This window comes from Sylvia atricapilla, chromosome 20, assembly GCF_009819655.1.
Source record: "Sylvia atricapilla isolate bSylAtr1 chromosome 20, bSylAtr1.pri, whole genome shotgun sequence".
Classification (NCBI taxonomy): domain Eukaryota; kingdom Metazoa; phylum Chordata; class Aves; order Passeriformes; family Sylviidae; genus Sylvia; species Sylvia atricapilla.
The window spans coordinates 7,208,456-7,234,173 of record NC_089159.1 but is presented as its reverse complement, the minus strand read 5'-3'; the positions used below and the strand labels follow the sequence as shown (position 1 = coordinate 7,234,173).

Sequence of the window (25,718 nt, the reverse complement as noted above, 5' to 3'; positions counted from 1 at the left end):
CCTCTCTCTTCTAGGAAGAGCAAAGATAAAAATCTCAATTCTAAGGAACAGCAGAATATCTAGTCCATCTTACAATGCCAACAAGGCCTCTGACAAAGAGCAGAGGATTTCCTTCAGTGCTTGAACCCTGGCCCACTGCTAAACATTTTCGTTCCATTCCAACAGAAGAACCAAAGCTCATTACAGTTGTTTACACAGAATAGCAAAACCAAACTGCTCCACACTGGAGGATGTGCTTAACTACTTGATTAGCTGACATAAAACTCATTCCAAGCCTTTAAAAAGTGGCAGCACTTGCATTTAATTTTACTCAGGCTTTGTCCCATTGCTCAGTCTGCTGAACAAATTATCAGGAAAACACCAATCTCAAAACCTTTTTTTAAATATATAAGTTCTCCTTACTCTAACATAAAAATGATAAACTCTGAACAAAAACAAAGTGAAAGAAACAATTTAAAAAGTGTTGAAAATATATTCTAAAAGCTATGACCACTGTCAGATATCCTACTTACCAAGTTGAAAGATAATTTTTTCTTGACTATGAACCTTTGAACAGAAGACTGACAAATCTAAAATATCAATTAACAAGCAGATACAACTGCAATACATGAAAACAGACTCATCTACCTTATTCCATGCAAAAAAGACGTAGTAAAATAACCTACACATGAAAAAACCCCCACACATACTTATCTTACACTTTATTAACTGTTTCTGTACATCAGAACCCACACATAATACAAAATCCATACCTCAATATGCATATATCTTTACAAAACTCCACTCTACATACAGAAACCTCCTAGGTCATCATTCAGGCTGGTTTTCTTGCCTTTTCACCCACTTTTACAGGTTTGCTTCCCATTTTTGAGAGCAGTAGTGGACAGTGAGTCCTCCTATGGGCTGAGAACACCTTTGTTTCAGCAGAGCTCACTGTTTTGGCTGCTGAAAGGAGCAGAGGGATGCATTCTCACCTTACATTGTCTAACACTCCCAGGCCTGCCCAAAATCTTCAGGTACCAAGGACATGGTACTGAAGGGCAGGACAGTCAGCCACATTGAACATTTCAGCTGTACAGACAGACTAAAGGTGCGTGTCAAGAGACCCACTGAGCCATTCCAAAAGTTATTCTCTTAAGGGACACACAACTTCTCAAAGGAAAGCCAGGAATTAACAGGTAGGATAATCTTTCCTGTCCAAGAGCCTGCACAGCAGTGGCCTTTCCTCCTAGCTGCCAGCCCAGGCGTTTGTGCCCATGCCAGGGCCATCAGTCCTCCTCTTTCTCGATGTAAGGTTTGGTGCTGACCCGGGCCATCTGCCGGGCCAGGTACCGGTCCCGTGCTGACATCACCGTCTCCTCGTTGCTCCTTTTGGCAAATTTGCTCAGGCTCTCAGGTGCTTTCTGTGCTTTTTCTTTCTCATCTTTCTCCCCTTCTCCAGCTTTACGTTTCTGCTCAGACATTCCAGAGCTGGAGCTTCCCTTCTCATCCACCTCTCTGTCTTTTCCCTTTCTCTCTTTTCCTAGACCACTCTCTCCATCTTTTTCTAAAGATGTAGGAGTACTTTCCCTCCTCTCTCGGTATTTCTTTTCATCACTGCCATATTTCTCTCTCCTGTCCTTTGCATGATCTTCCCTTTCTCTGTATTTCTCTCCTCTGTCTTTCTCTCTGTCATTATATCTGTCTTTATCATTTCTTGTTCTTTCTTTCTCTCGTTCCTTCTCTGAGCCCTTCTCCTCTCTCTCCTTTGCCCTCTTCCATTCTCTGCCATGTCCCTCCCTCTCTTTTCTTTCCTTCCCCCTTTGTTTATCATCTTGATCTTCCCTCCTTCTGTAGTGATCTCTACTAGTGTGATCCCCATGCCTGTGTCGCTCTTCCCTGTCCCTCTGGTGATCCTTTTCGTGGGTCCTACTTCTCTCATAATCCTTTTCCCTGTACTGTTCATCACCTCCCCTTTTGCTCGGCCTGCTCTCTCCTCTCTGATGGCTTGATTGGGCTTTGTTGCGTGGCTCTTCCTCCACACTGGATGAGCTTGGTGACCTGGAATGCCTCTGGCTTTTGTGATGTTTAACCTCCTCTTCACTGCTCACTGAGTTCTCCCTTCTTTTCTTCTTTTTCAAATTTACTTTACTATGCTTGTGTCTCTTGTCATCATCACTACTATCAGTTCCTAGGTCGGTATCAGCATCTGGATTATTTTCTTTCTTAGACGGCTTCTCTCTTTGTCTTTCCAATGGAGATTTGTTCCTTTCGTTGGGTTCATCCTGACTGTCAGGTTTTTCTTCCTTTATCCTACATTTTTTACATTAGAAAAGAGAAACAACATTAAAAATCCTGAAATCTTGGACTTTTCTGTAAACTGTCTTCTGGTCAGTACTTAGGCAAAAGATGCTGCTGAGAAGTCTTAGAAAGCAAATCTGTCTGTGGCTCAGGTTCCAGGAATCCAGCACACAAAGTATCCACATCTGGTTCACTGGTGAATGTGAGCTGAGGAATTTATCTAAAAGATGACTATGGTAAAGTATGTGCAGCCTCCATCTAAGGAAAAAAAACCATTGATTTGTGTTCCTGTGTGAGCCTGCTGGCAAGTTACAGGTTTTCTTATGTGTTTGGTCCTCTATTCACATCAAATAATTATCCAGAGAAGAAGCAGGTTGTGAGTTTTGTTGACAGAGAACATGTTTGGTTTGTTTTGATCCAGTATTTCTGAAGATCTCACTTGTGACTAGACAGAAAGTAGTAACTTTTAACAGCTCAAATATTCTTAAATGCAAAATGCTGACTCATGGAGGGGTTATGCTTTGTCATTCTCTTCTGGCTGATGAGGAAATCCCTGTTCACTCACACAAACCATGTCTGTTGCATTTAATCACCAAGCTCCAGGAACAGCCTGTGGGGCAATCTCCTGAGTCAGGACACCACCAGTGAGATTTTATGTCTGCTAAATGCCTGAAGGCATGGATAGCCTATGAACAACAACTAAAAATTAAATTGAAAAGTTTGGTAATTTACTTAGTAATCCAACTCAAAGGTGGAACACTTTAGGGACACTTCTGAGATCTAAAAATGGAGCTTTTTTCTCTGCATCCTGCTGCATCACCATGAAAAAGAATAAAACTAAAATATACACCTGAGATTATTTGAATGCCTTGCTGGGAACACTATCTACAGGACAATTTGTTTCCCCTGAATTAATTTTATGTGCCACTAAAGCAAAGTTCCTTAATTTGCAAGATTAAAAAAATCATCATTTCAAATGCTCTTTACAAAGTACAAAATCACATCACCCTGAAGACTTCATGGAGAACTCTCTTACTTCAGGTAGCTGAGTAACTTCAGTGATCACTTTCTTCACTTAGGCTAAGAATTTACTTTCTAACAATCCAATCTCAGATCTAGAAGATCTCTTGATGAAAGCTGCATTTTCTTTGTGATAGCAAACACTTAATCAGTGATATCCATGCTTTAAACCTCTATCAAATGAGGTTTAACCTAAATTAATTGTCTCAAATGATCAATTGCTGCATACAAGAAATATCCCCTTCATCACATTTATCCATATGGCAGAATGTTACCATTTTAAACACCTAAATAATTCAGTCTCGTCTCATTGCTTTGGAATGTTCACATATTCAGATTTCAAAATACTCCCACTGGATTTCCTATATATTTGATTCATTTCCTTCTACCACAGCATTAACACACAATTTAGTTTTTATGCAACTAAATGTGGAGTAAGTATGAAATAAAGAGACTCACATTCTTTATAGGAAATTCATAGCATATTCATTTCCCATGACTTACTGCTATGCTCACTATTTTACCTCTGGTCTTCCTCGTGATTCAAAATGTGTAACTTAATACAGATTGCTAAATATTATGTAAACCAAAGAAAACGTAGGTCAGAATAATACCAAGCAGGATTACAATCATAACTGTCCTCTTGATACTTTTCAGACAGCATCCCTGTCCTGCTTGTTTCATTTTCTGTGTCACTGATGATCATTAGTTATTTACCAAATAATTCAGTTCATCAGCTGTATGAAATTACCAGTTTGCCTTACCACTGCATTAGTGCTCTTTGTCTAATCTTCCAGTGAGTATGGAATCACAAAAAGCCAGATGCTGGATTTTAGACCTGAAACTCTGTTGGAATCACATCCTACCTGGCTTCACGGAAGCTGCATTTAGGCATCTCTTCTTCCCCCACACGCTGGTTTAAAAGATGTCTGTAGAATCCACTGAGATCCCTCTGTTTGGTCACATCCAGGTATGCTGAGAGAAAGAAAGGGAGGTTGGATTTACTGTGCCACAAATACTCACCACGCACAACTCAAAACCAGTACACGCCACCAAAACTGCAATTTCCATCCTGGAGGTTTTCAAATCCAAAGTGGAAAAAGCTTAGAGTAACCAGATCTGGCCTCACAGCAGACCACACTTGGAGCAGATGCCTGGAACAGGTGACCTTCACAGGTCCACTCCAGCCCAATTCATCTAATGATCCTACATTCTGTGCTTTACATCTGCTCCTGATCCTGACCAGAATGTCTGTGGTAAGGACTGGAAACATCACTGTACCCCAGGCTTACAAGTCTTCCTTCAACAACTGATCCTCCCTCAAAAATTAAAGTATCAACCCAAATAGTACTGACACACAACCAGAGGAACGTCCTCTGTTCCGTCTGTGTAACACATGCAAAGGAAAGTATAAAAGACCAAGGTTGATCTGATGCAGGATCTGCTAATCTGGTCCTCTTTGATTTTAATTATCTCAAGCCTCACATAGAGACCACCAGACAAATATATTGTGAATCATGTACAAGGTCCTACTTTTTTTTCAGGACCATTGTTTCACTATGAATCTCACCCTCGAGAGCTGATTCTCTTCTTTCTCTCTCCTCCTCCTCAGCTCTTTCTTGCAGCTTCTTCTTATAGGCTGAAGTCACAAAAGCCTCTTTGTCTGCAAACTCTCCTCCTTCCATTTCACGCTCTTTCTGAATTTTTCTCTCCATTCGCCTTTCCTGTTCCTTCTTTCTAATCTCAGCTGCTTTGAGGATGTTGTGGATGTATCTGGGCTGAGGTAGAAGGGAAGAAAGTTACCATGCTGAGAGGTAATTGTGGTGGCTGAGAAAACACAAATTGGGATTGATGGAGACGTTGAATTAAGTTGGTAATGGAAGAAAATTGTCAGGAGCTGCTCTAATGTGCTCTCTCTCTGACTGATAGCTACCCAAAACAAACTGCCATTCCTTTCAGACCCCTAGCACAGCACATTTCCCAGTACCAAGAGAGGTTGCTGTATTTAATCAAAACAGTCATCCCATCTTTGACTAGGAGGATTTTTACTCTAAATGAAAATGAATGGTTTTTTGATTTTCATCCCTGTGTCTTCCTAACTTTAACAGCCTTGCCCTTCTTTTCAGGAGTGGGAGGCTTCCTTTCATCCCCAGAACCTGACCAGAGCCTTCAAAGGAACTAGAATAAGTAACAAGGAAAGTATCATTTGTCAGGGTAATTCAGCAGTGGTTTGAAGTTTACAAGTTTACCAGTCACAGTTACCCCAAGCAGACAGAGTTGGACAGACAGGATACATTCTCAGGTACTGACCCTTTTGTCACCATTTCCAGCTAACATTCTGGCACTGCTTTCTTTCTTCTTCTGCTGCATTTCATCATAAATACTGTCATATTCATATACTGTAGCATCTTCTTCTAAAGCCTTCTGAATCTCCAATTTAGTCTAAAACAAAAACAGGAAGGAGAAGAAAAGATATCAAAATAATAATAATAATGAAATCTTTACTATTTTCAAATATTTGATTCCTATGTTGTAATTTAAACAGATCTATGGTATAAATTACCCGTCAGAACACAGAGAGTAAATTAAAAATAGTCCCTTACCTGTTTCATTGCTTGCTTTTTCAATGCTTCTTTTTGAAGACTTTCCCCAACAGTTGGCTGTAAAAAGGACACATTGCAGAAACAAAATTAATTACATTGACACAGATAATATTATTTTTCTATCATTCTACCAAACAACCATATAGTAGTCCAATTACAGACAGGTGTGATTCAGAAAATACTGAATTCTTCCTGCACATCCATCAGAGATGTACCAGTCACAAGCAGAGATACTGAAAATCACATGAAAAAAGAAAAACTGTATTCATAGTTAAATACAAAAATCTGTAAGAATTTGGTATTTATTTCAAGTCTCACTTGTATCATTAGTTGTGTATTTTCAAAAATTAGAACACAGCTAAACAGCATGTACTTCAAATGTTACTGTTTAATTTCTCAAGATTAACATGCTAGAAAATAGCAATACTAGTCTTTCCTAAGAAGAAACAGATCCCTACTGAAAATGTTTTCTAATCATACTGTCTCTTACAAAAAAGCTTTGCATTTTATTTACTTTTCTTCTTTTAATTAGTTTTGACCTAAACTACATATCTATCTTTTCTCAACCAACAGATAATAGTGTTTATTAAACAGATCCACTATAATGGCAGGACTTGTATCCTTGTTTATGTAATTAAATATCTCTTAATCTTAAAAAGAAGAAATAGGAAGGAAAAAACCTTTTGCATTTTGGCAGCTTGTCAAGTTTTGCAACTTTGACTAATACACGCTCTGTGGCGCATCTTAAAAGGCAAAGAGATTCTGTAATTTGTTCTTAATAAAATTAAAAAATGAAAACCAAGTAGCAGGGAGCTTTGCAGCAGGAACTAAGATCTTCTGAAATCAAACAGAATTAGCACTATCTAAATTCAAACAGATCCCCTGAACATGAAGGCTTTTAAATTCATTTGATGTTTAAAATAAAATAACATGCTGTGACCCCTCTTTATTATCCTATTAAAACTTTAACAGATGTGTCAACAAGGAAAAACACCAAGTGCTTTTCCACAATTTTCTACAGGACAGACTGTAAATAGTGCAAATATTTTTTTTTCACTGGTTAATTTCAGAAACAGGGAAGTTGTGCAGGGATGGAGTTTAATGATACGTGACTCTGTGCACTCTGTCTCTCTTCCCTCCTCAGAGGTTCCTGCTTGATTTGGCCCGTGGGCAGTGCTGTGTGAGCAGACACTGGCCCTGTGCTGAGCACCCAGCTCCTCCTGGGCACTGGGAAAGACTAAAATCACAAACTCTCATCCATTTCTGTCCCTTTACCCAGCTGGCATTTTCACCAAGAGCACAGGAACAGCTGGTATCTTTGGGGCCTCTGTCACCCACCCAGGATGGGACTAAGGAACACGTACAGACAGTGATCACCTCTATCTTCTGTGCCCACCACTGAAAAGCAGCTGCTTTCTATAACCCAGGTGCAGACAACCAGGTAAGGAGCTTTAAGGAGCTTTAAAGCCCAGGCTTTAAGGAGCTGAGCCTGGCAGACATGAGCAATGCACAGAGCTGACTGTGCTATCAGGGTCTACACCCTGTCTGCTGCAGCTTGCTGATTATTTGCACTAGAACTGGATACAGTCTCTTATTTATTTAGGTAGCTGGTTGGTTGGTTGATTGACTGGGGGAAGCAGATAGTGGATTATTTAGTTTAAAATCTACAAGAACCTGGCTTCATTAGTTTTGAGTTTACCTCTGCCTTCAACACTGAAGAACTCTAAAGTTCTGAAGAACCGATGTTCTGAAATAGTTTACAGCACTCTGTACCTAATTTTATGACGTACATCTTCTTTTGAAAAGGCCATAAATGAGTCAGTATAAACCATAAGCAGCCATTTTAAATTAGCATAGAACACACAATCAGCATTACATAGAAAACCTCAATTTCCTCCTGGTTCTTGGGAAAGAAGATGGTCCTTTGTTTGACATATTGAGGGTCACCCTGAAGGTTTCCTCTGTGGGAAACTTTTACACTGGTTTAACAGAAGGGCACCTCAACAAAGAAGAATCTCCCTTGCACTATTCCAGAGAGAAAACAAAACAGATTCTGCAAAGAATAAGCTCTATCCCACTGAAATATTTGAAACTCTATTTAGAATGTTTTCCTTGTCTGTGTACATGGAATAAATGCATTGATCTACAAAGATCAGGTAAACACTAAATTAATACATAACCCTCATTATTATTGGACATATGATGGTAAAGAGGTCCATCTGCCATTTCTCCACACTGGCAGTGAGTTTACAGAAAACAAACACCGTCCCCAGTGGTTTATGGTGGACAATTTCCTGTTGTGCTGTGAGCTCTGATAGATGAGAACTTTCCGTCCCTTTGTATTGTTTTACTTATCAACTGTCCATTTATTAAAGACCCTATAAGCTTAGCAATCTGTCTCATACTTTTTCCCTCCCTCCAGTCAAGCCATTCTTCTGAAGCACAAAGCTTATAATTCAATATTTTCTGGAAGGAGAGAAAACCTTTTAACCCTATGCTGTGAAGGGACACAGAATCCATGCAAATCAAGGAACTCTGAGAAATGAGGCTCTCCAGTCTATCACTGCTACCAGACCATGGAAGACAGCTTGTACACAACTAAAAGGTTTATTAAAAAAAAAAAAAAAAAAAAAAAAAAAAAAAAAAAAAAAAAAAAGGGCAATTAATTACCCCAATCTGCTAACATTTCTCATGGTTCTCTCAATTTCTTAGTTCCTTCTCACTCTAAAATTAGCTACTTGCACCCTCAGGTACATGGATTTAGGAGTGAATCCTTATGGCCCACCCTCACAGAGAACTGTACAATCCAAGTACAACCTGCACATGAGACGCCAGTCCTCATGGAGCTAAAAAAAACCAGAAATCACATCAGGCAACAGATTCCTCTTGGTTCACACGCAATATGAGTCATGGCTACTAGCAGAAGATCAAGAGAATAAACATGAAAAACAAGTCATGTACACAGAATCAGCTTTTCTCAGCACTCCATCCTAGTTTCCAGAAACCAAATCAAGGACTTCCTGAACCAGAGGATGCACCTGAACCATTGTTTGAAATCAAGAGCATCCCTTAATTTACAATCCATTTCTGAATCCATTTATATTCCTAGCTATGCCACAGTATCCTGTGGCAAGGAGTTCCACACCTCAACTACACAACTTCCTTTTGTTTAGATTAAACCAGTTATTTGGTAATTCTATAATGGAACCTACTGCTCATATTATGAGAAATAGCATCATCACCTTACTTCTCTCAATTATTCTTGATTTACATACATCATCTTGAGCTACTCTTTTCTGCGTCCTCCTTCTCAGAAAACTCTTTTCTAGGAGCCCCTTTACTCTACACTTACACTTTTACTTTGCATGAAAACTGTTGCATAAACTCTGGTCAGCACCAGCTCAATTACTCAGCAAATCCTTTTACTCAGGCTCTTCCTTTGAAAAGTTGCAAAGGGAATGAAAAGATGCATAAGCAAAACCAAAAATCTGAGCCTACACGAAGGTAAGAGTTTGTTGCTTATTTTCAGCTTCTGCCTGTTTAAACACTCCATTTATCTTTCAAGTGGTCACTAAAAAACCCACCAAATCCAGTTGGTACATTCACAGAACTGTTCATGCTGGCTCCACAATCTCCCTCCCGAGTTCAGCACCTACTGAGGTCTGTGTACAGTTATTTTTTTTATCCTGTATTAACAAATCAGTTTTGAAAGACTGGTACAGTACAGGAATATACACTGGGTAATTCTGGTGCAATCACAAAACAGAAATTTTATCTGCTGTACCACAGAGATAATTTCAACTAAACACTAAAGGCAAAAAGGAAGAATGAACATCACACAGACTGACAAGCCACTTTTTCCTAGTCAACATTGTATTTCCAGAAAATTTCCATCCCAGATGCTCTGTTTCTTATGAACTAACACAAAGACCATTGTCAGCAACTAACAGCCATTAATGTACTTAACCACAAGGAAAATAATCCAAATTCCTTCAGCAAGGGTAGAGGCAAAATCTGCGTGAAAAATGCATAGTAATGTTTAAAAAAAAGGGGAGCAAAAGTTTGATATCTAATATATAATCATAGACAAGTCAGGTGTGCTGATTTCCCAGCACAAACTTTAATAAAGTTCAGTTAAAAATACATAATCTCCAGACATTTGAGATGTAGTTCTGACTGATAAGGCAGCAGACAGGAAATGAAACCCCTCCCAAATGCTGCTCCTTATCGTGAAAAGCTCTGAAATCATTACTGAACTAATAAAGTAATTCTGATTTTTTTTTAAAAAAACAATCTTCTTTGATAAAGGCAGTTATGAGATTATTACTTTTTGCTGGGTATGTACCATACTGACGAGCACAACAACTTTTAAGAGCTTTTATAACAGACTCTGACAGTGAATCTGTCAGCTCTTCCAAAAGGGAGGATACTTGAGCTGTTAAGCTCAAAGTTGGCAGACAGCATCATATATTATTTTTTACTAGAATTATTAGCATGCATTCTTCTGTTTTAATGTTTAGATATTCAGAGAAAATGAGGATGTGAAAAAATACAAGGCAGCCCCAAGGAAGGTTCCCAGATTTACCACGTAACATTTAATGACAACAGATTAAATGAGGTTTATTCCTGGGATCTGGAAAATGTGGGGTCAGACCCTTAATGCAGAGAAAGACACCAAATCCCATCTAACCAGGGAAAGGCTCCATTACCATCTCCAGCAGTGGCACCTAAAGGAAAACCCCTCAGTACAGCCACAGTGGAGGGATGCACCTCTGAGGATCACAGCTAAGTGAGGACAGAGATGGGATTTAAAACACATTCCTGTCCTGTTTCCTGTGAGCTGCACTGAGGCAGTTTCATGTTGAGGGTTGAGTGGACATCACTAGAAAGGTCCTCAGCCTTTTCCTGCCCTGTAAAACTGGAGCTCACACACCTTCAACAGCAACATTCCAGATTTTTTAATGGAACCAGGTACACAGGGGCTGGAAATTGCTAAATTCAGGCTTTCTGTGACATAAAATTAACAACTGCTGGTTCATCAAAATAAAAATAGATTTTAAGAGTAAATTTTTTGGTGAGTCAGAAACCGACCAAAATTATTTGATGTTTTATTAGCATTCTTTTTCTCGACCACACAGAAAAGCAAGCATGGAGTGAAGCTCCAGGGAGGAAAGAATATATTTGTAGCTGAGGGTTCTATAAGGGCTCCAGCCCATATCCCAGCCCGTTCCTGGACACTTCCCGTCCTTCCAGCAGCACATCCAGGTGGGATTTACACAGCACACAGTGCCCTCTACTGGGGCAGGTACAGAGCGAGTATTTTGAACCTACTACTTTAAAAGAAATTAAAAATTATAGAAAAGAACACTCTCACGCAATAGCATACATCTTCTCTTGCTTTAGAACTTCTGTGTTGTACAGCTTTGCTTTTGTTCCCAGTGTGAACACCATAAAATCAATTTGGGTGGAAATTAGCTCACTAAAGGATGAAACACACATAACTACCACACTTTAAAGTTAGTATTTGAGTGACTCCTGTTGATTACTACTGGTCTATTTGCAGGCATTCACCCATGACAGCCAACAAATCTCTTTCCAAGCTACAGTTAACTCTGGCAAACTGGTTGTCACATGTGCTGAACTTCTGGAAGAGTTGACAGAAAGTAACAAAAAAACACCACGTCCATGTAATGTGTACTAAAGAAAATACAGATCATATTTCGCACCCAAATCCAAAATGATGACACATATCCTAATGACACTGCCAAAACCTGATGCAGCCATTAAGGGTTGGACACAAATAAATTTGCAGAATACGGGGCAAATTTCAGACGAAAATTGTTGAACTGACCTCTTCATCTGACTCATCTGCAAACACTGAGAGCTTCTTTGAAACAAGATTTTTCTGCGGCAACTTTTTGGGCATAATAAGCCCATATCTAGAAGAGAAAAGAAAAAAAAAGTTACCTTCAGCATCACTTACAACATAGCACGTTCCAAACCAAAAATCTGCCATTTACCATTTGAGAAGTGAAAAGTTAGCATCAACATAATGTATCCAAGTTATATGTGAGCCTTTGCAGCAGAGCACACCTGCCAGCTTCTCCCAGAGCTATTGCTGTCTTTTGCCATGCAAAGTTTCTGGATGTAATGATTTTCTAAAATCAGGACACAAGTCCCTCTTGTCCAGTGTTCTCCAAGTAATTTATTTTTCTCTCTCAGAGAGGTAAGAAATTACTGTTTCATCTCAAGAGATTTAATCTTAGTCTATACCAGGCACTATTCCATGGTTACGTTTGCAGTGCTGTAATTTCATGCTTTGCTGGTAACGTAACCACAAATGCTACAGCAAAGGACAAGATTTACAGTCAGATTATGTCGAGCTGAGATGGACTAACCACACACAAAGAACTCTTCTGCTGACAAAAGTCCATTTCTGTGCGAAACCCACTTCCTTTTGGTGCTGAGCAACTTCTAAATCGGGGATTTCTTGCTCACCTGCCTTTCCCTGGGTCCATCACCGAGCCAATAGCTCGGCACAGTGTGTATGGCAAAACTGACTGGGGCAGTCCCGCATTCTGGGGGTACCACACACCATCTCTGTGACCCTCATTCTGGGGGTACCACACCACCCCTGTGACCCTCATTCGGGCGGTACCACACCACCCTTGTGACCCCCGTTCTGGGGGTACCACACCACCCTTTTGACCCCCATTCTGGGGGTACCACACTGTCCCTGTGACCCCCGTTCTGGGGGTACCACACCACCCCAGTGACCACTATTCGCTTCCCTGAGCCCCGAACCCGCCCTCAGCTCCGCCTGACGCGGCCGCGGAGGCCGACCCGGAGCCCCGGCTGCCGGGGCCCGAACTCGAGGGTGGGAAGTGTGAGGGAACACTGAGGAGATTCTCCTCCGTAAGAGTGAAAAACACCCCGGGGAAACACCGCCGCAGTCTTAAGCGCCAGCTCGCTGTTTGAGTTCTGCTCGTTTTTAATAAACACAGTTTTAAGGTCAGGCCAACACAGCGAGGCCGCGCGGCGGACACCTGGGACAAGCGAGTCCCGGGGAAGGAGTTTCCCAGCGCTCGCCCCTGCCCTCAGCACCGGGCCCGATTTCCCCCGCCCGCCCCGGCCCTGCCGGCACTCACTGCTTGCCCAGCGCCGCCATCTTGTCCGCCCGCCGCTGCCGCTCCCCGTCCGCAGATTCCTCGCGGCCGAGTCCTCCCCGCTCACTTTCCCCGCCCGCCCCGGTCACCCCTCGCCCCGCGGCGCGGTCCCGCTCCGGGAGGGAAGCGGAGGGCGGCAGGAGGGCGCTGGAGGCGGCGGGGGATTTTTTTAACGGCTCGTTGTCGAGCGGCGAAAGTGCCGATCAGGGAAAGGCGATGGCGGGCGCTCCGTGAGGGGAGCAGCGCCAGCAGCCGGGAGCGCCTCGGGGCAATGGCGGGCAAGGCCCCTGAGAGGGAGAAGCCCTGAGGGGGAGAAGCCCTGAGATGGAGAAGCCCCGAGGGGGAGAAGCCCCGAGGGGGAGAAGCCCCGAGATGGAGAAGCCCTGAGATGGAGACGCCCCGGGCCGCCGGTGGTCGCCGCTCCCCGGGCCGGCGCTGAGGAGCCACGCTCGTCCCCCCTGAGCCATCACCGACCTGTCACTTGTTTGCCGTTAAAGACTGAAAGAGGAGTTTAATTTCCCAAAATGTTATTAAAAGAGGTGATTCTGCCAAAAGGGACGTTATTGGAAAGATGAAATCTCACCGCAGACAGTGCAGTTGTTGTAATCTCAAGCTTTATCCCAATAGGAAGCTTTTTGTGTTATATTAATAGTGTTGGGTTTTTCTGAAACGTGTTCAGAAGAATGTTACAAAATGCTGATTAACAATCCTTATTTAAAATTATTCCTAAAAGGTCCTATAGAGAGACTGGACCTTGAAAATTAATGCTGTATCATTTATGAGCATTGTAACTTGGGAACCATAAAGATGTCCCTGCCTCTCATTTTCCCATCAGAATTAGTTTTAAAAACCTGTAAAACTTGGATTAAGCCTTTCAAATTCAGTAGCTATACCGGCAAAATTCTTCCCTTTAATGTTGCTATTGCTTTTTCTTGATAATCCTTAACAGACTCCCTATCATCTTAACTAATATCCTGAACAGATTTAAGCCATTTTAACAATACTAGTGCCTATGCATAAAAAATAGAAAATCAGCAGTTAATTTAATAAAAGATGTGAAACACCAGAATCACGAGGGTTAGATGAGAAATTAAGAGATTTAATTGGAGGCACACTGGATGGCAAAAGGGGCTAAGGATGGTTTTGTTCAGTGTGTTGGCTCTTTGTGATCTCCATGAGTGCCAGGCAGGTGTGAAGCCACTGGTGCAGGTATTCGGCTGGAGCAGAGTCCTGCTGCCACACTGCTGCTTGAGGGACACCTGGAACAAAAAACCACCTGTAAATACAACAGGGAAAGTCAAAACTGTAAGCAGTGTGCAGAGTGTACCCTGAATCCAGTAATTCCAGGAATGGTGATGCTTTGAAAAGCACACAGCTATCTTGTGACAGTGACCTATCAAGTGCTGACTGTCCACTACAATTTATCTTATTTTATGGTGAGTGCCCTGTTGTACAAAGAGCTCTGCTGTATTTTAATGCTAAACCAGCACTTTTATATGAACATATGGACATGACCTGATGGTCATTTTAACGGAATTCCCATAGCTGTGAGTTATACCTGCATTCACACCCCTGATCTGACACTGGTCTCTCAGAATAGGTTCCATCCTGGGAAACCAACCTTTCCTAGCATACCTGCAGTTTCCAAAGCTACATTCTTTAATCTAATTACATCAGCGTCCCTAGCTGTAGGAAAGCTGGATGCTCTAGGCCTGTTTTGTTCTTTCCAGTGAATTAGTTTAATATATATGAGGAGAACACATGAAAAGGAACTATGACTGCCTCAAGTGTTTACTCTTTATCAGCAGGCAGAGTACTGTTGATAAATATCCCCAGCTAAAGTAATAACTCTTGTCCACGTTTGGCTTTAAACAGGCCTCTCAGACTGGTATTAGATCCTGAAAAGAGAGATCTCAATGAGAACAAGTAATTTCTCTTGCAGAGATATTGCAAATAATAATAACAGCCTCTTGACTGCTCTGGCACCAAAAAAAGCTCACGTTCATTGAAAGAGAGAAAAACAGACTGACAAACAGCTCCTGTCTATGGCCCGTGAGTACATTAAGCACTTGGCAGATGGTGTTTACGAGGAGGAGGGCTCACCCTGTGTGTTCCTGTTTGGAGTTGGGTCAGTCCCTAGGGCAGGGCACAGAGGCCTGGAGCAAATTTGCTTGCCAAAAGAGCCATCATTCTTCATAACTCTTTACATATTACTTGCCAGAAGAACCCTCATTCTTCACACTTATCAGGTTTACAATGAGATCACTTGTTCTGGAAGGTTTCAAAGCTGATCTGCTCCCCTTTCCTGAAGGGAGTGAATTTTGACTCTAAATTTAACAGGTTAATTTCTATTGACCAAAAAAGACTGCAGATATTTAGGACCCATTATCTGTTGTTTCACTTACTGTGAAATCAAAGTTAATTTCTGAAGTAAGGCCCTTAAAAGCACTCAGCTGAACACTGCCATTGACATGGTTTCATTTTTGAACTGTGTCTGGTAACCTCACAGTGAGATTATAATATTTACCAGTGATGAGGTCCAGCAGCAGCTCTGCTTGACCTTGCACAGATGAAGCAGTTGGATCAAAGCAATAAATTTCCTGAATCAAATTGTCATCAAGTTTCTGCAATGCAGAGAACAAAAAGGGTGCTTGTAAAAAGCTTACAGAATGAAAGATAGATGAGAAACATATAGGAAATCTATAGGCAATGAATTATTTCACTGCCATTTCCCCCTTGGCAAATTCCACTGCGTCTTCTTGGAGGAGGAAGAATAGGAAACAAACTCTCAACAGTTTGAATTCTCACCAGTTTACACTGACTCCAGCTCTCAACCTCCTCTGAGCCTTTCCAGTCTGGATGCAAAAGCAGCAGCACAGCCTTAACTACGTTGTGTACCAGAGCTGGGGGTTCTTCACAGCTCTTTATTCCAGCAAAGCTCTCAGTGCTGAGTTTCTGGACACACTCACGCAGCTCCTGCAGCATGAACCGGTGGAACAGAATCCCTGCATGCCTCATGTTTGTCACAGGTTCTGCCTCTGCAATCAAAAACAAACCTCTCAAGAAGCTGCTCAGAAACATCTGCTACTCAGGACTTGCATACTGACTGACAGTCTATGTGCTAGATTTCTGAGGGCAACAAGGTCTCTGCTTCACACCTTTGATTTCAGCACCAAGTACCCTGTGAGCCAGAGTTAAAATCTGCCCATTCCATTTAACTCTACACTGCTAAGCTCTGAGACTTGCTCGGGAGTAGTTTATATATAACAAGGATTTGTATTTGTCTTTCCATACTTGTAGGAATGATACTTTCGGTATAGTTTTACTGAGATTCCTAATTTCACCCCAAAAAACTATCTCACATCTGCATGCACAATACCCAGCACTTGTGTTGGTTGTGTTTCCTCTAGACACCTCTGCAGGATCTCTGAGCAGGCAGCTTGGGCCATCTTTAGCATTTTCTGCAGGTCTTTCTGTTCCTGAGGTGGTAATTTCTTGTGCTGTCCGATGCTGATATCAAATATGCTGAGAGTTTGTCTTGATAGGTCATGGAGAGGTACTGCAATGTGGTGTTCTCCATAGACAGAAATGAGAGTGACCTCTGAACTGTCTTTGCACTTGAACAGGTAATCTCTGAAATGAAATGTGCTAGGGTTTACCATCCTGGTTTGTTTTGGTGATTTACTTAGTGTATTTAAGATGCCACTCATCTCTTGTTAAAATAAAGGTATTACATTGCTAAATCATAGTCTGTTTCCTTGAACTGAAATTTGCACAGCTCTAAGTATCATTCAAGGCATGAACACAAAGGAAAAAAGACATTGGGAACACAATATTGCTTAGCTGAGGTGATTGCTGAAAATCATGAGAATTTAACAAATCTTGCTTTAAAAGCAGTTTGCTGTTTCTAACTGCATTGACGTTTGTTGCAGACAGTTTTATAAAAAGTAAAAACAGCTGCTGGAACAGCAAATAGCTGTTCAAGCAGCTTTGACAACAAGGATGATATGCTTAAAAGACAAGCCTGCAAGGATCTTGGCAGTGGAAGGAAACAGAGAATTGAAGGAAATGAGACTAATACGGCCAGGAAAAAATACAAATTATTCTAAAGAGCAAAATGGTTCCGTGTAGGCCGTAATCTTGCAAACCTTGGCAGTTCAGCTGGTAAGCATTAAATCAAAAGTTTTTTGCAGCCTAAAATCAAAGAGAAGATACTCCTCAGCCCTTCACAGTTCAGTGCCATGTGCATACACACCAGAAGCCTTGATAGTGAGAGAGCTGCAGAGACTCTCAGGGGTGAGTCTGATGCAGGTAGAGTCAAGGAGCAGAGGGGACAAGTCCCATTGCAGGTGCTGGAGCCTACCTGAGGATGTTTTCCTCTCTGAGGAGAACAACAGGAGAGCTGTGGATTTCTTTTTGTCCTGTGTTATCTGTAGTGATCACCTTGTACAGTGCATGGTTCTGCCAGAGAGAAAAGAAAGGCTTAGCTGCATCCAAGAAATGGATATTTTGAGGCTTGGAGAGGAAGGAAATGGTTTCCTATAGGAAACTCCCATGTACATTCAAGAGCAATAGGATTGTTTAAAGACATCTCCCAACACTGCTCAGTTTTATTCCCAGAGATGGGTGAAGAATGTGCCCTGGACCTCCCTCAGCCAGACTATTTAATCCAACCCAGGCTCCACACTGAGGAACACCCACAGGCCTAGAGGTTTCCATTCTTTTTCCCATCCTCTTGCAGTCCTTTCTCATGTCATGTTTGTGTCAGTGTATCTTGACACATGGAAAGCTGAGAGGGGAGTGAGTGACCTGGCTATCAGGCAGCTAACAAGGGAACAGTGCTGAGCCTGAAATGACAACAGAACACTGCCAACATAAACCATGCTTATCAGAGGAAGCAGCTGAATTATGACTGCAGCAGATATCATACAGACTTCGGGATGACATAGGATCAGTCCTAAATATTGCATATACTTTTTGTGTTCTCAACTCACTGGTACATGAAGTGACAAACTTCCCATGGCCTGAGTCCCTGCTGAAAAACTGGACTATGACCTGCACGGAGCGGCGCTGCCTTTACAAGCTGGCTAATTGGGAACCAGTCACTTCCTGAGCTGTATTTACATCTTGGCTGCTGACATAAGTTCAGGACAAAGAGCTAATAAATTAGCTGATACATTCTCTTGTCCCTATAAAATACCATAATTTTGACATGCAGAGGATCTCCAAAGAGAAGCATTTCCCTTAGTGGAAGTCCCAGACAGCAAAGCTGTGGATGGATGGATGTGGGGTTCTGCTCTGTTGGTTGCTATGCAGCAGTGAGCACTGAAGTAAGGAGAATAGTCCTTTTCACATGGAGAAAGGGTTATACTAGCAGTGCTCTTGAATTGTGGGAGGATGAAAACAATGAAGAGGGGTCTCCTTTACAGAGGGAATCTTCCCTCTCTGCACTTGTAGCCCTTTTGTTGCACAAGCAAGCACATGAATCTTGTGCAGACTTCAGCTTTAATGATAAAACCACTGGAAAAACACAGGCAGCTGGAGATGGCACTTCCTCTCTAAAGCAGCCTTTCAGTCCCTAATGATTACAGACCTTTTCTTTGCAGTACCTTGTCTTTGTCAGGTGCCACCAGGTAGGTTGTGACAGCGTGGATGCTGGGTGTCCTGGGACACAACCAGTCCAGAGCAGTGACAGCCACTTGCAGGACATTTTCCCGCATGCAGATGTGGTGGTAGGCTTTGCTGAATGCATGGCAAACTCCCTGTGAAAGCAGAACCCTCAAGTGAGTCAGACAATTCCACACAATTTGGGAGAAAAAAAAAGCTGGGGAAATGTTCATGTTTTAACAAATTGCTTTAATCAGAATCTGTGAAGCGGAAAAGTGACTGTGAAATGTTCCTTATCAAATAATGCCCTGAAGTACTCGGTCACAGCCAAGTCCTTAACCAGACAGAGCTGATTTTTACTGGAAATAGCCATATGGGGTGGTAAGGCTGGCTTGCTGCGCTCCCTGCTGCCCAGATGATGCATCCACAGTGAGGCTGATCCCAATCCAGACAGCTGTCAATTACAATTCCACCACGTAAAAAGTAAAGTTTCATGTCATTTTATAGAAATGAACAGTTTCAAACATGAGATTGAGAGCTTCAGGAAATAAAAGCTGCTACATTTGGACTTTGCACCGGGTCAATTAACATCCTAGCCAGGAGAAGATTAAATAAATTATTGATGAAGCGATACCTTGTAATAAATTTCAGATAAGATGCTAATCAGCATGATACTGATAAGGTGCACTCCTTACACCACTTTCACCATATACTGCAGAAGAGGACCCACAGATATTTTTTTAGTTGTACATCTGACATTTACTCAGAACAAACATGTAAAATTGACAAGTTTTTTGCAAGTTGGTGTAACAAACTGCTTTATGATGGTGCCCACCTCGTAGAAACTGATCTCATGGGTCAGGAAGATGGATTTCTGACACTGGTCCCGAAGAGTGTCAAGTCCTAGAATGCCAAAAACTCTCCAATGAGCATCATACAGGGGCAGCACCAGCAGTGAACCTTCCCTCTCCTCCTCAGGGCGATCAGAGTTCCAGAAGTGAATGTTTCCGTGGAGCTGAACTTTTGGAACATAGATTGGCTTTCCCTGGTCAATAACTGCAAAGCTGAAATAAAAATTTATGAGGAGGTTTGTCAGGAGAAGCAGAAAACCTTTAGTGAAACAGTAAATACTGCAGCTTTGATCTCTCCCTGTTTTTTGGCATCAGAGAAGGAAGGTGTGAACTCCATACCCTGACCACACTCAGCAATACCACATTTACCACTTGCATCCCAAAGGCAGTGGTAATAGAGAGGCACTTTTCATCCTTAGGCCATTTTAAAAACATCAGCTAATGAATGGAATGAGAAGGAATACAGAAACAAGCAGCAGTTACATTTAATAGGTTAGAGGCAGCAATGTTTAAAGAGACAAATGTATCTGGCTTTTGGAAATGGCAAGTGAAGAAGCATGAAAGCTGTTTATACCATAAACACTAGGGAAGGAAAGGCATTGTTCTCAGAAATATCCTGTGGATATAAACTGGCATAACAGAATTAACTTTTAAAGAAGAAAATGTAGACTCAATGCCACAGACATTTGCTAAAGGATGAGATTTATTAGACTGTGAGCTAATCTCCCCAAGGAAACAGAGCAGTTCTAAGCAGACCATGTGGAGTATAAGGACATGTATAGGATATTGGATCATTCCAAAACAGTCTCTTGGGAGATTTCCTCTCTGGAATACTCCATCAACCTCACTTTCCAGCACATCCCAGACACTGCCCCATACATTCTAAACGGTCTAGAGGAAAAAGAACAGGTATTTGCAGCTTTTCTTACCTGACTCCTTTCATGTCTCTGTGCAGCACTTGGTTTAGGACATGGGGAGCATCTTCTGCAGTACAGGCCACATATCGCAGGCAAACCTGTCCCTGCTCTGGGGAGAGCCAGTTCTCTTCCAGAAGGGCAATATATGCACTGATCCTCTTGTTATCCCCATGGGCTTCCATGTCCTAGCAACCAAATGTTCCCCATTACACTCTGTACATTAGCCACTGGCACTTACTTAATGGACTTAGCACTTGTTTAATTTTTGCTGAGATGCAGCTCTGGGTCACTGAGTTTGTGTGTCACCAACACCATGACGTGGCCGTGTCTGCCCAGTGCACCCTGTGACAAGCACAAACACTTGGTATTTTTTGATTGGCAAGGGAAACTGATTTCCTTTTTCCTGTTGCAAGTAAATAGAAAAGCAATCCCTAACTATAATCTGTGCCTAAGAAAAGGTCCTATGGATTTCTTCTCCAATAGGAGATTCCTTTAGGGAAAAACAAACAAGTGCCAGAGTTGCCACATTTACAAACCTAGACAATACTGCAAAGATACTTCAGCTACACTGAAAAAAGTTTGGATTTGAGGAGGACTTTAATGGTGAGTGAATTAAAAATGAAACTATTTCCACTACAAATTAACCATCTTTGTCCCAAACTGACTCTGGTGTGTTTCATTTCAGAGGCTCCAAAACTACAGCTATGGATTTCCAGATCTGACCTGAGTCAGTTCTTCCATAAGTGAGACTGGCAGAGCAAGGATGCCTACCTGGGACAGGGCCCTAATCACTGCTTTGTACACTGGCTCTATGCTTGTTCCGCTGGTCTCAGCTGCTTGCTGGATATCCTGCAGCCATTTCCTCCTGGCTGAGCTTTGCAAGTTCTCGGTGTGACTTTGTTCCACACTTGTGGTCAGGAATCTCACCAAGTTATCAATAGCTTCATCCTCATTGCCAGTGAACTTGGAAGCAATTAACTCAAGGAAAGTCTGGAATGCCTTTGGGGATAATTTCCCCACTCTACTGAGGTGTGGGTATTGGGAGCAAAGCTGTTCCTTTGCTGGTAGGAAAAAAAAAAAAAAAAAAAAAAGAAAATAAAACAAGGAAAATTGATTAATCAGTTTTGCAAAACATGAATCAAGACCTAAACAGGCTTTGGGTGGAGTCCATCCAGCCCATCCTTCTAGGTTTCTTTCAGCACCTATATGTAAGTGGTGACTGGCAGGTAATCTCCAGTTTCCAGACTGGACGCATCCTTTTCTCTAGATGCCTCTCTGTTCCCTCCCATGAAAAAGAATCCCGCACAGCCCTGGTTTCTCTCCTGGCGCTGCTGAACTCCGCAGCCGGTCCGTCAGAGCTGTCCCAGCGCGGCGCGGGCTCTGCCGAGCCCGGCTCTGGGCTCACGGGGGTGCTCTTGCACAGCCTGAGGAACGTGCAGGCGCTGCCGGGCTCAGGGAGCCCGAGCTTCACGGCGTCTGTCACTGATGCTTCCATCATTTTTTCTGCATCCTGTTTTCACTGTTTTTCTTCATCCTGTTTTCCTGTTGGACTCGAAGATGTCCTTGTTCATGGCAGGGTGTTGGACTAGATGATCTTTACATATTTCTTCCAATCCAAACCATTTTATCATCATTATCACAGATTTTAGCTGAAGAAGTAGTGAGTAGTGATTTGGCCCCAGTCGTGGTGGGGCCATGATGCTCAATGCTGTCTTATCCAGCCCATCATCTAAGGAACATTCACTATTCTAATTTAATTTCAGATTTTTTGACAGAACTAGGATGGAGAATTTTTTGATCATATAAAATATTTCGATTTTTACCTCCACTTTCTCCTCACTTTGAAGAAAGGGATGCAGAAAAAAATACACATGAAGTTGAATGTGGTATGATCACTTCCTTCACTACTGAGTCACAGCAAAAGGAATTATTTCCCCCTTTATATCTCATGTTATCTCACTTTTCACTTGCAAGGACAGTCAAATAATTATATTTACTTTTTACTCTGTGTTAGCATCCAGGAGAAGTGCAATGTCTGTGAACCCTTCCCTCAAACCTACTTGTTCCACATCCTTGAGAGATCAGCTTGAGGCTGCTAGAAATAGTTCATGTTTGCTGGTAGGTGGTATTGATTTTTCTATGCTCCCTTTCTATTTATTTGTCCTTTAGTTTATGAGCCCTTCATGGGACTGTGTCCTTCCATATTTCCATGGTATGTTCTGGCATGCTTCGAATACAAGAGAGCAGTGAACTGCCAGTTTCTGCTGGCTGGACAGCCTGGAGATGATTAACTGTGAAATGCTGGTGTGCTCCCCACCCCACCAGCTGCCTCCAGTGAGCTAAAGGATAAAGAGATTTTGATGGTTGCCAAAGTGAGCCACTTTTAGTGATTTGCAGCAGATGAAGCAGCATGGAAATGAGCATGGAGATGAAAAAACCAGTCCTTTCCACCCAAGCACACATGCAGACATGTTCTTAATTGCTAAAGTAGTGTTTCAGAGCACCTTATGCCCACATGTTAATATGCATGAGGCTGCCAGACAGGTTCAGGTGAACCTGCAGCACTACTGCAGGACCCAAGTCTTTTCTATGAAGAACCAAATTTGCTAAGTTTATGCAGTGAAAGAACCAACAGAGACGTGATACTCGAAGCTGCTCTGTAATTCATGAGAGCTGTGTGACAGTGTGGATAACTACAGGCTATTTGAGATCCATAAGGAAAGCTGTTCTCTCCTGTGAGGTTACATTCCTACTGGAAACACAGTAAAATATATCTGTTAAAAATAACTGGATAACACAGATGGACTGGACTGAAAGTGCAAACATGTCCTCAGGCTTTGTGCGTGTTTTTTCACTGCCATATCACATGTATACATTGCATGTTACAGCTGAAATAGTTTTTCAACTTATCCCAGTGTCATTTAAACATTGGGCTACTTCTCTGCCTGGGAATCTTGCACAGGAGGAGAGGATGTAGCAATGCATTAACAAATAGGTCTAGGTAGCTGTTCCTTTCCATTTTACACTCATACTGTGTATGCTTATGACTGCTTGCAAAACCAAACTGGTACTTGCAACAACCTCATTAGCCCTGTGGTTGAAAGCCTCCTGTGTTGCTCCCACAGAACAGAGAATTTTCCTTACCATTCATCAGGGCCTCTTTTCCCATGCCTCCCTCAAATGTGCTCAGAACAGCAACCACCTCTTCCAGCTCCAGAGACCCACATGCATTGCTGTCCCACTTTTCAAAAAGTGCCTCCAAAAGCTGTTTCCTTTGAGCCACGTGAGACATGTGGTGAACCTGCAGCAGAGGAACAGTTGGTGTTTGGTAACTCCTGGATACTGATGCTGGACACTACACAAATGGGGACACTACACGAGTGTGGACACACTCTGCAGGGGTTGTACCAATCACATCATTCCTATGGGCTGACTCTGTACATACATGGCTCAGGCCTAGAGATGAATCGTTAAACCTGGGAGATAACTTAGAAACTCTAAACACAGGTGACAGTTCAGTTTACCAGGCAGGACCAGCACTTCAGAGAGTTATGTCACAGTAGACAAATGAAGCCTGTGCTGGATTTAAGGTGAGGTCAGCTCAGGTAAGTGCAAGTTCCCCAGAACACAAATGTCTCCCCAGCAAGAGCTAACCACAGCCTTGTCAGTGACACCCTGAGATGTGACAGTTCATATTTCTGTACACTGTTATTTTGCTGGTGCTGCCCTGAAGTGTGTGAGCTCCAAGCAAATACATGTTACCATTTGTCCTCTAAACCCAGCATAGAGGGATAACTGGCTGGAGTGGAATTCTCTCAAAGGCCAAAATACTGGCAGTGTGTTCTGTGTTCAGTGAGGACTGTGGAGCCGTCAGATCCAATATCTCATTCAAATTAGGTCAGCAGCACAGAGGGAAACCAGAAAGAGGTCTGAGGAAAACACAGCTAGAGAAATGCACCATAAAACAGATCTGAAGTGATATGAGGCACCCTGATGCTGGGCATGAGGAAGGGGAATTATTTTTTTTTCAGCACATGGCAAGAGCACCTTGTAACTTAAACACAAAGAAGCCTGTGCACATTCACGTCCAGCCATGCACAAAGCAAACCCAAAGACACTTGTTTTAAAATCCTCCCCAAACATCCACAATCTCCTATGTACATGCCAGTGCAGTAGGTCAGAGATCAGGTTCTTGGCTATTATGAAGGTGAATAAGCAGAATGGAATGTTTTGGGATCTTTCACAATTAACTATCAACTGTTGTCTCAATGAGTCCAGCTCTAGGACAGACAGACAACCTCTTACAGGATGAGTCTGTCATCACTTCCAGAGCTGAGGGCTAGGGAGGGAGCATCTGTATGAAAACAAAGGGGTAAAAGGTCTCCTGCAGGAACAGAGGATGCAAGGCTGCAAGTGGACAGCTCTGCCAGCGTCAGATTAACAGCTCACTTTGCTGAGTGTCTATGGGCATTTGCTTGGTTTTTGTTTGGACATGGGATCAGCAAAACTTATCAATATTTACTTTTTCTAGTTGTTCCATTTTCTCCTCTTCTGTCTGTTTGTATTCTCCTTTGATAAATGCAGTAAGCCTCTTCACAACAGGCAGAGAAGTGTCTTCACCAACAAAATTGTCCATGAGCTGTACAAACTGTGGCAGAGTGAGGCAGCTTGCAGCAAAGGAACTCTTAGTACAAGAATCCTGAATCTCTGCCACGCTGGGACCTGAGTCTGAAAGGCAGAAAGCACAGTGTGTCACAGGAAGCCAAATGCTGCCCTAAAGCCAACCATGTGGCAGCTATCAACACAGCCCTCAATCCTGCACTTCCTATCCAGGGAAATTATGGCTGAATACAGACTGACTCCATGCTGAGTAAAGGCCTTAATCTGCTTATACTGTTCTAATAGTAGCTCTGCAGATCCAGTCTGGCATGGATGCCATCCTAGAGCCAGGTCAAACCCTGACTACAGGTGAGCTGGAATTGCAGTTACTCAGCAGGGGGCTGTCTGAGACAAAGACCTCATTGAGAGACTGCTGTCCCAGACAAACAGGATGCACATCCAAGGACTGACTGAAGGACAGGGTAGTGCTGTGCACTGGAAGTTACCACAGAAAGCTGTAGGTATCAGAGGGCTGTACCATCAGCTTTACAACCCTTGACATAATGAATCTGTCACTGGATTGCTCAGACAATGTAGACCTAGTTCTTGCAGTGTTCTAAACTGTGAGACACAAGTGGGTTCACAGAGTGCTTAGCAAGGAGGTTGGCCCTTCTA

The 25,718-nt window shown here is 42.4% G+C and overlaps 2 protein-coding genes across 2 annotated transcripts in view; both read right to left on the bottom strand.

Annotated features, from left to right (window-relative positions):
- Nucleotides 1-685: 685 nt before the first annotated feature.
- Nucleotides 686-13,174, bottom strand: NSRP1 (nuclear speckle splicing regulatory protein 1). Its single transcript, XM_066333424.1, has 7 exons — nt 13,052-13,174; nt 11,755-11,842; nt 5,904-5,960; nt 5,611-5,742; nt 4,871-5,078; nt 4,167-4,275; nt 686-2,292 (listed from the first exon to the last, which is right to left on the bottom strand). Exons 1-7 carry the CDS (start codon nt 13,069-13,071, stop codon nt 1,269-1,271), a joined length of 1,638 nt encoding a protein of 545 aa, XP_066189521.1. The 5' UTR covers nt 13,072-13,174; the 3' UTR covers nt 686-1,268.
- A 973-nt stretch (nt 13,175-14,147) lies between these two features.
- The window catches only part of EFCAB5 (EF-hand calcium binding domain 5), a 28,872-nt gene continuing 17,301 nt past the window's right edge, over nt 14,148-25,718 (bottom strand). Inside the window, exons 8-18 of the mRNA XM_066333419.1 lie at nt 24,967-25,172; nt 23,589-23,745; nt 21,216-21,505; nt 20,457-20,629; nt 19,512-19,740; nt 18,679-18,831; nt 17,433-17,530; nt 16,449-16,702; nt 15,878-16,107; nt 15,597-15,693; nt 14,148-14,328 (exon numbers count right to left, since the gene is read on the bottom strand). Coding sequence (XP_066189516.1) covers nt 14,201-14,328; nt 15,597-15,693; nt 15,878-16,107; nt 16,449-16,702; nt 17,433-17,530; nt 18,679-18,831; nt 19,512-19,740; nt 20,457-20,629; nt 21,216-21,505; nt 23,589-23,745; nt 24,967-25,172 — 2,015 coding nt within the window. The 3' untranslated portion in view covers nt 14,148-14,200. The remainder of the gene's footprint in view (nt 14,329-15,596; nt 15,694-15,877; nt 16,108-16,448; nt 16,703-17,432; nt 17,531-18,678; nt 18,832-19,511; nt 19,741-20,456; nt 20,630-21,215; nt 21,506-23,588; nt 23,746-24,966; nt 25,173-25,718) is intronic.

What these genes read in the sequence shown, in the direction of transcription:
- NSRP1 (XM_066333424.1), bottom strand. Translation starts at nt 13,071, where the DNA reads ATGGCGGCGCTGGGCAAGCA. An exon ending in CAGATGAGTCAGATGAAGAG is followed by an intron (nt 5,961 to 11,754) that starts GTCAGTTCAACA and finishes TCCTTTTTACAG; the next exon opens with CCAACTGTTGGGGAAAGTCT. An exon ending in CTGGAAATGGTGACAAAAGG is followed by an intron (nt 5,079 to 5,610) that starts GTCAGTACCTGA and finishes CTTCTACCTCAG; the next exon opens with CCCAGATACATCCACAACAT.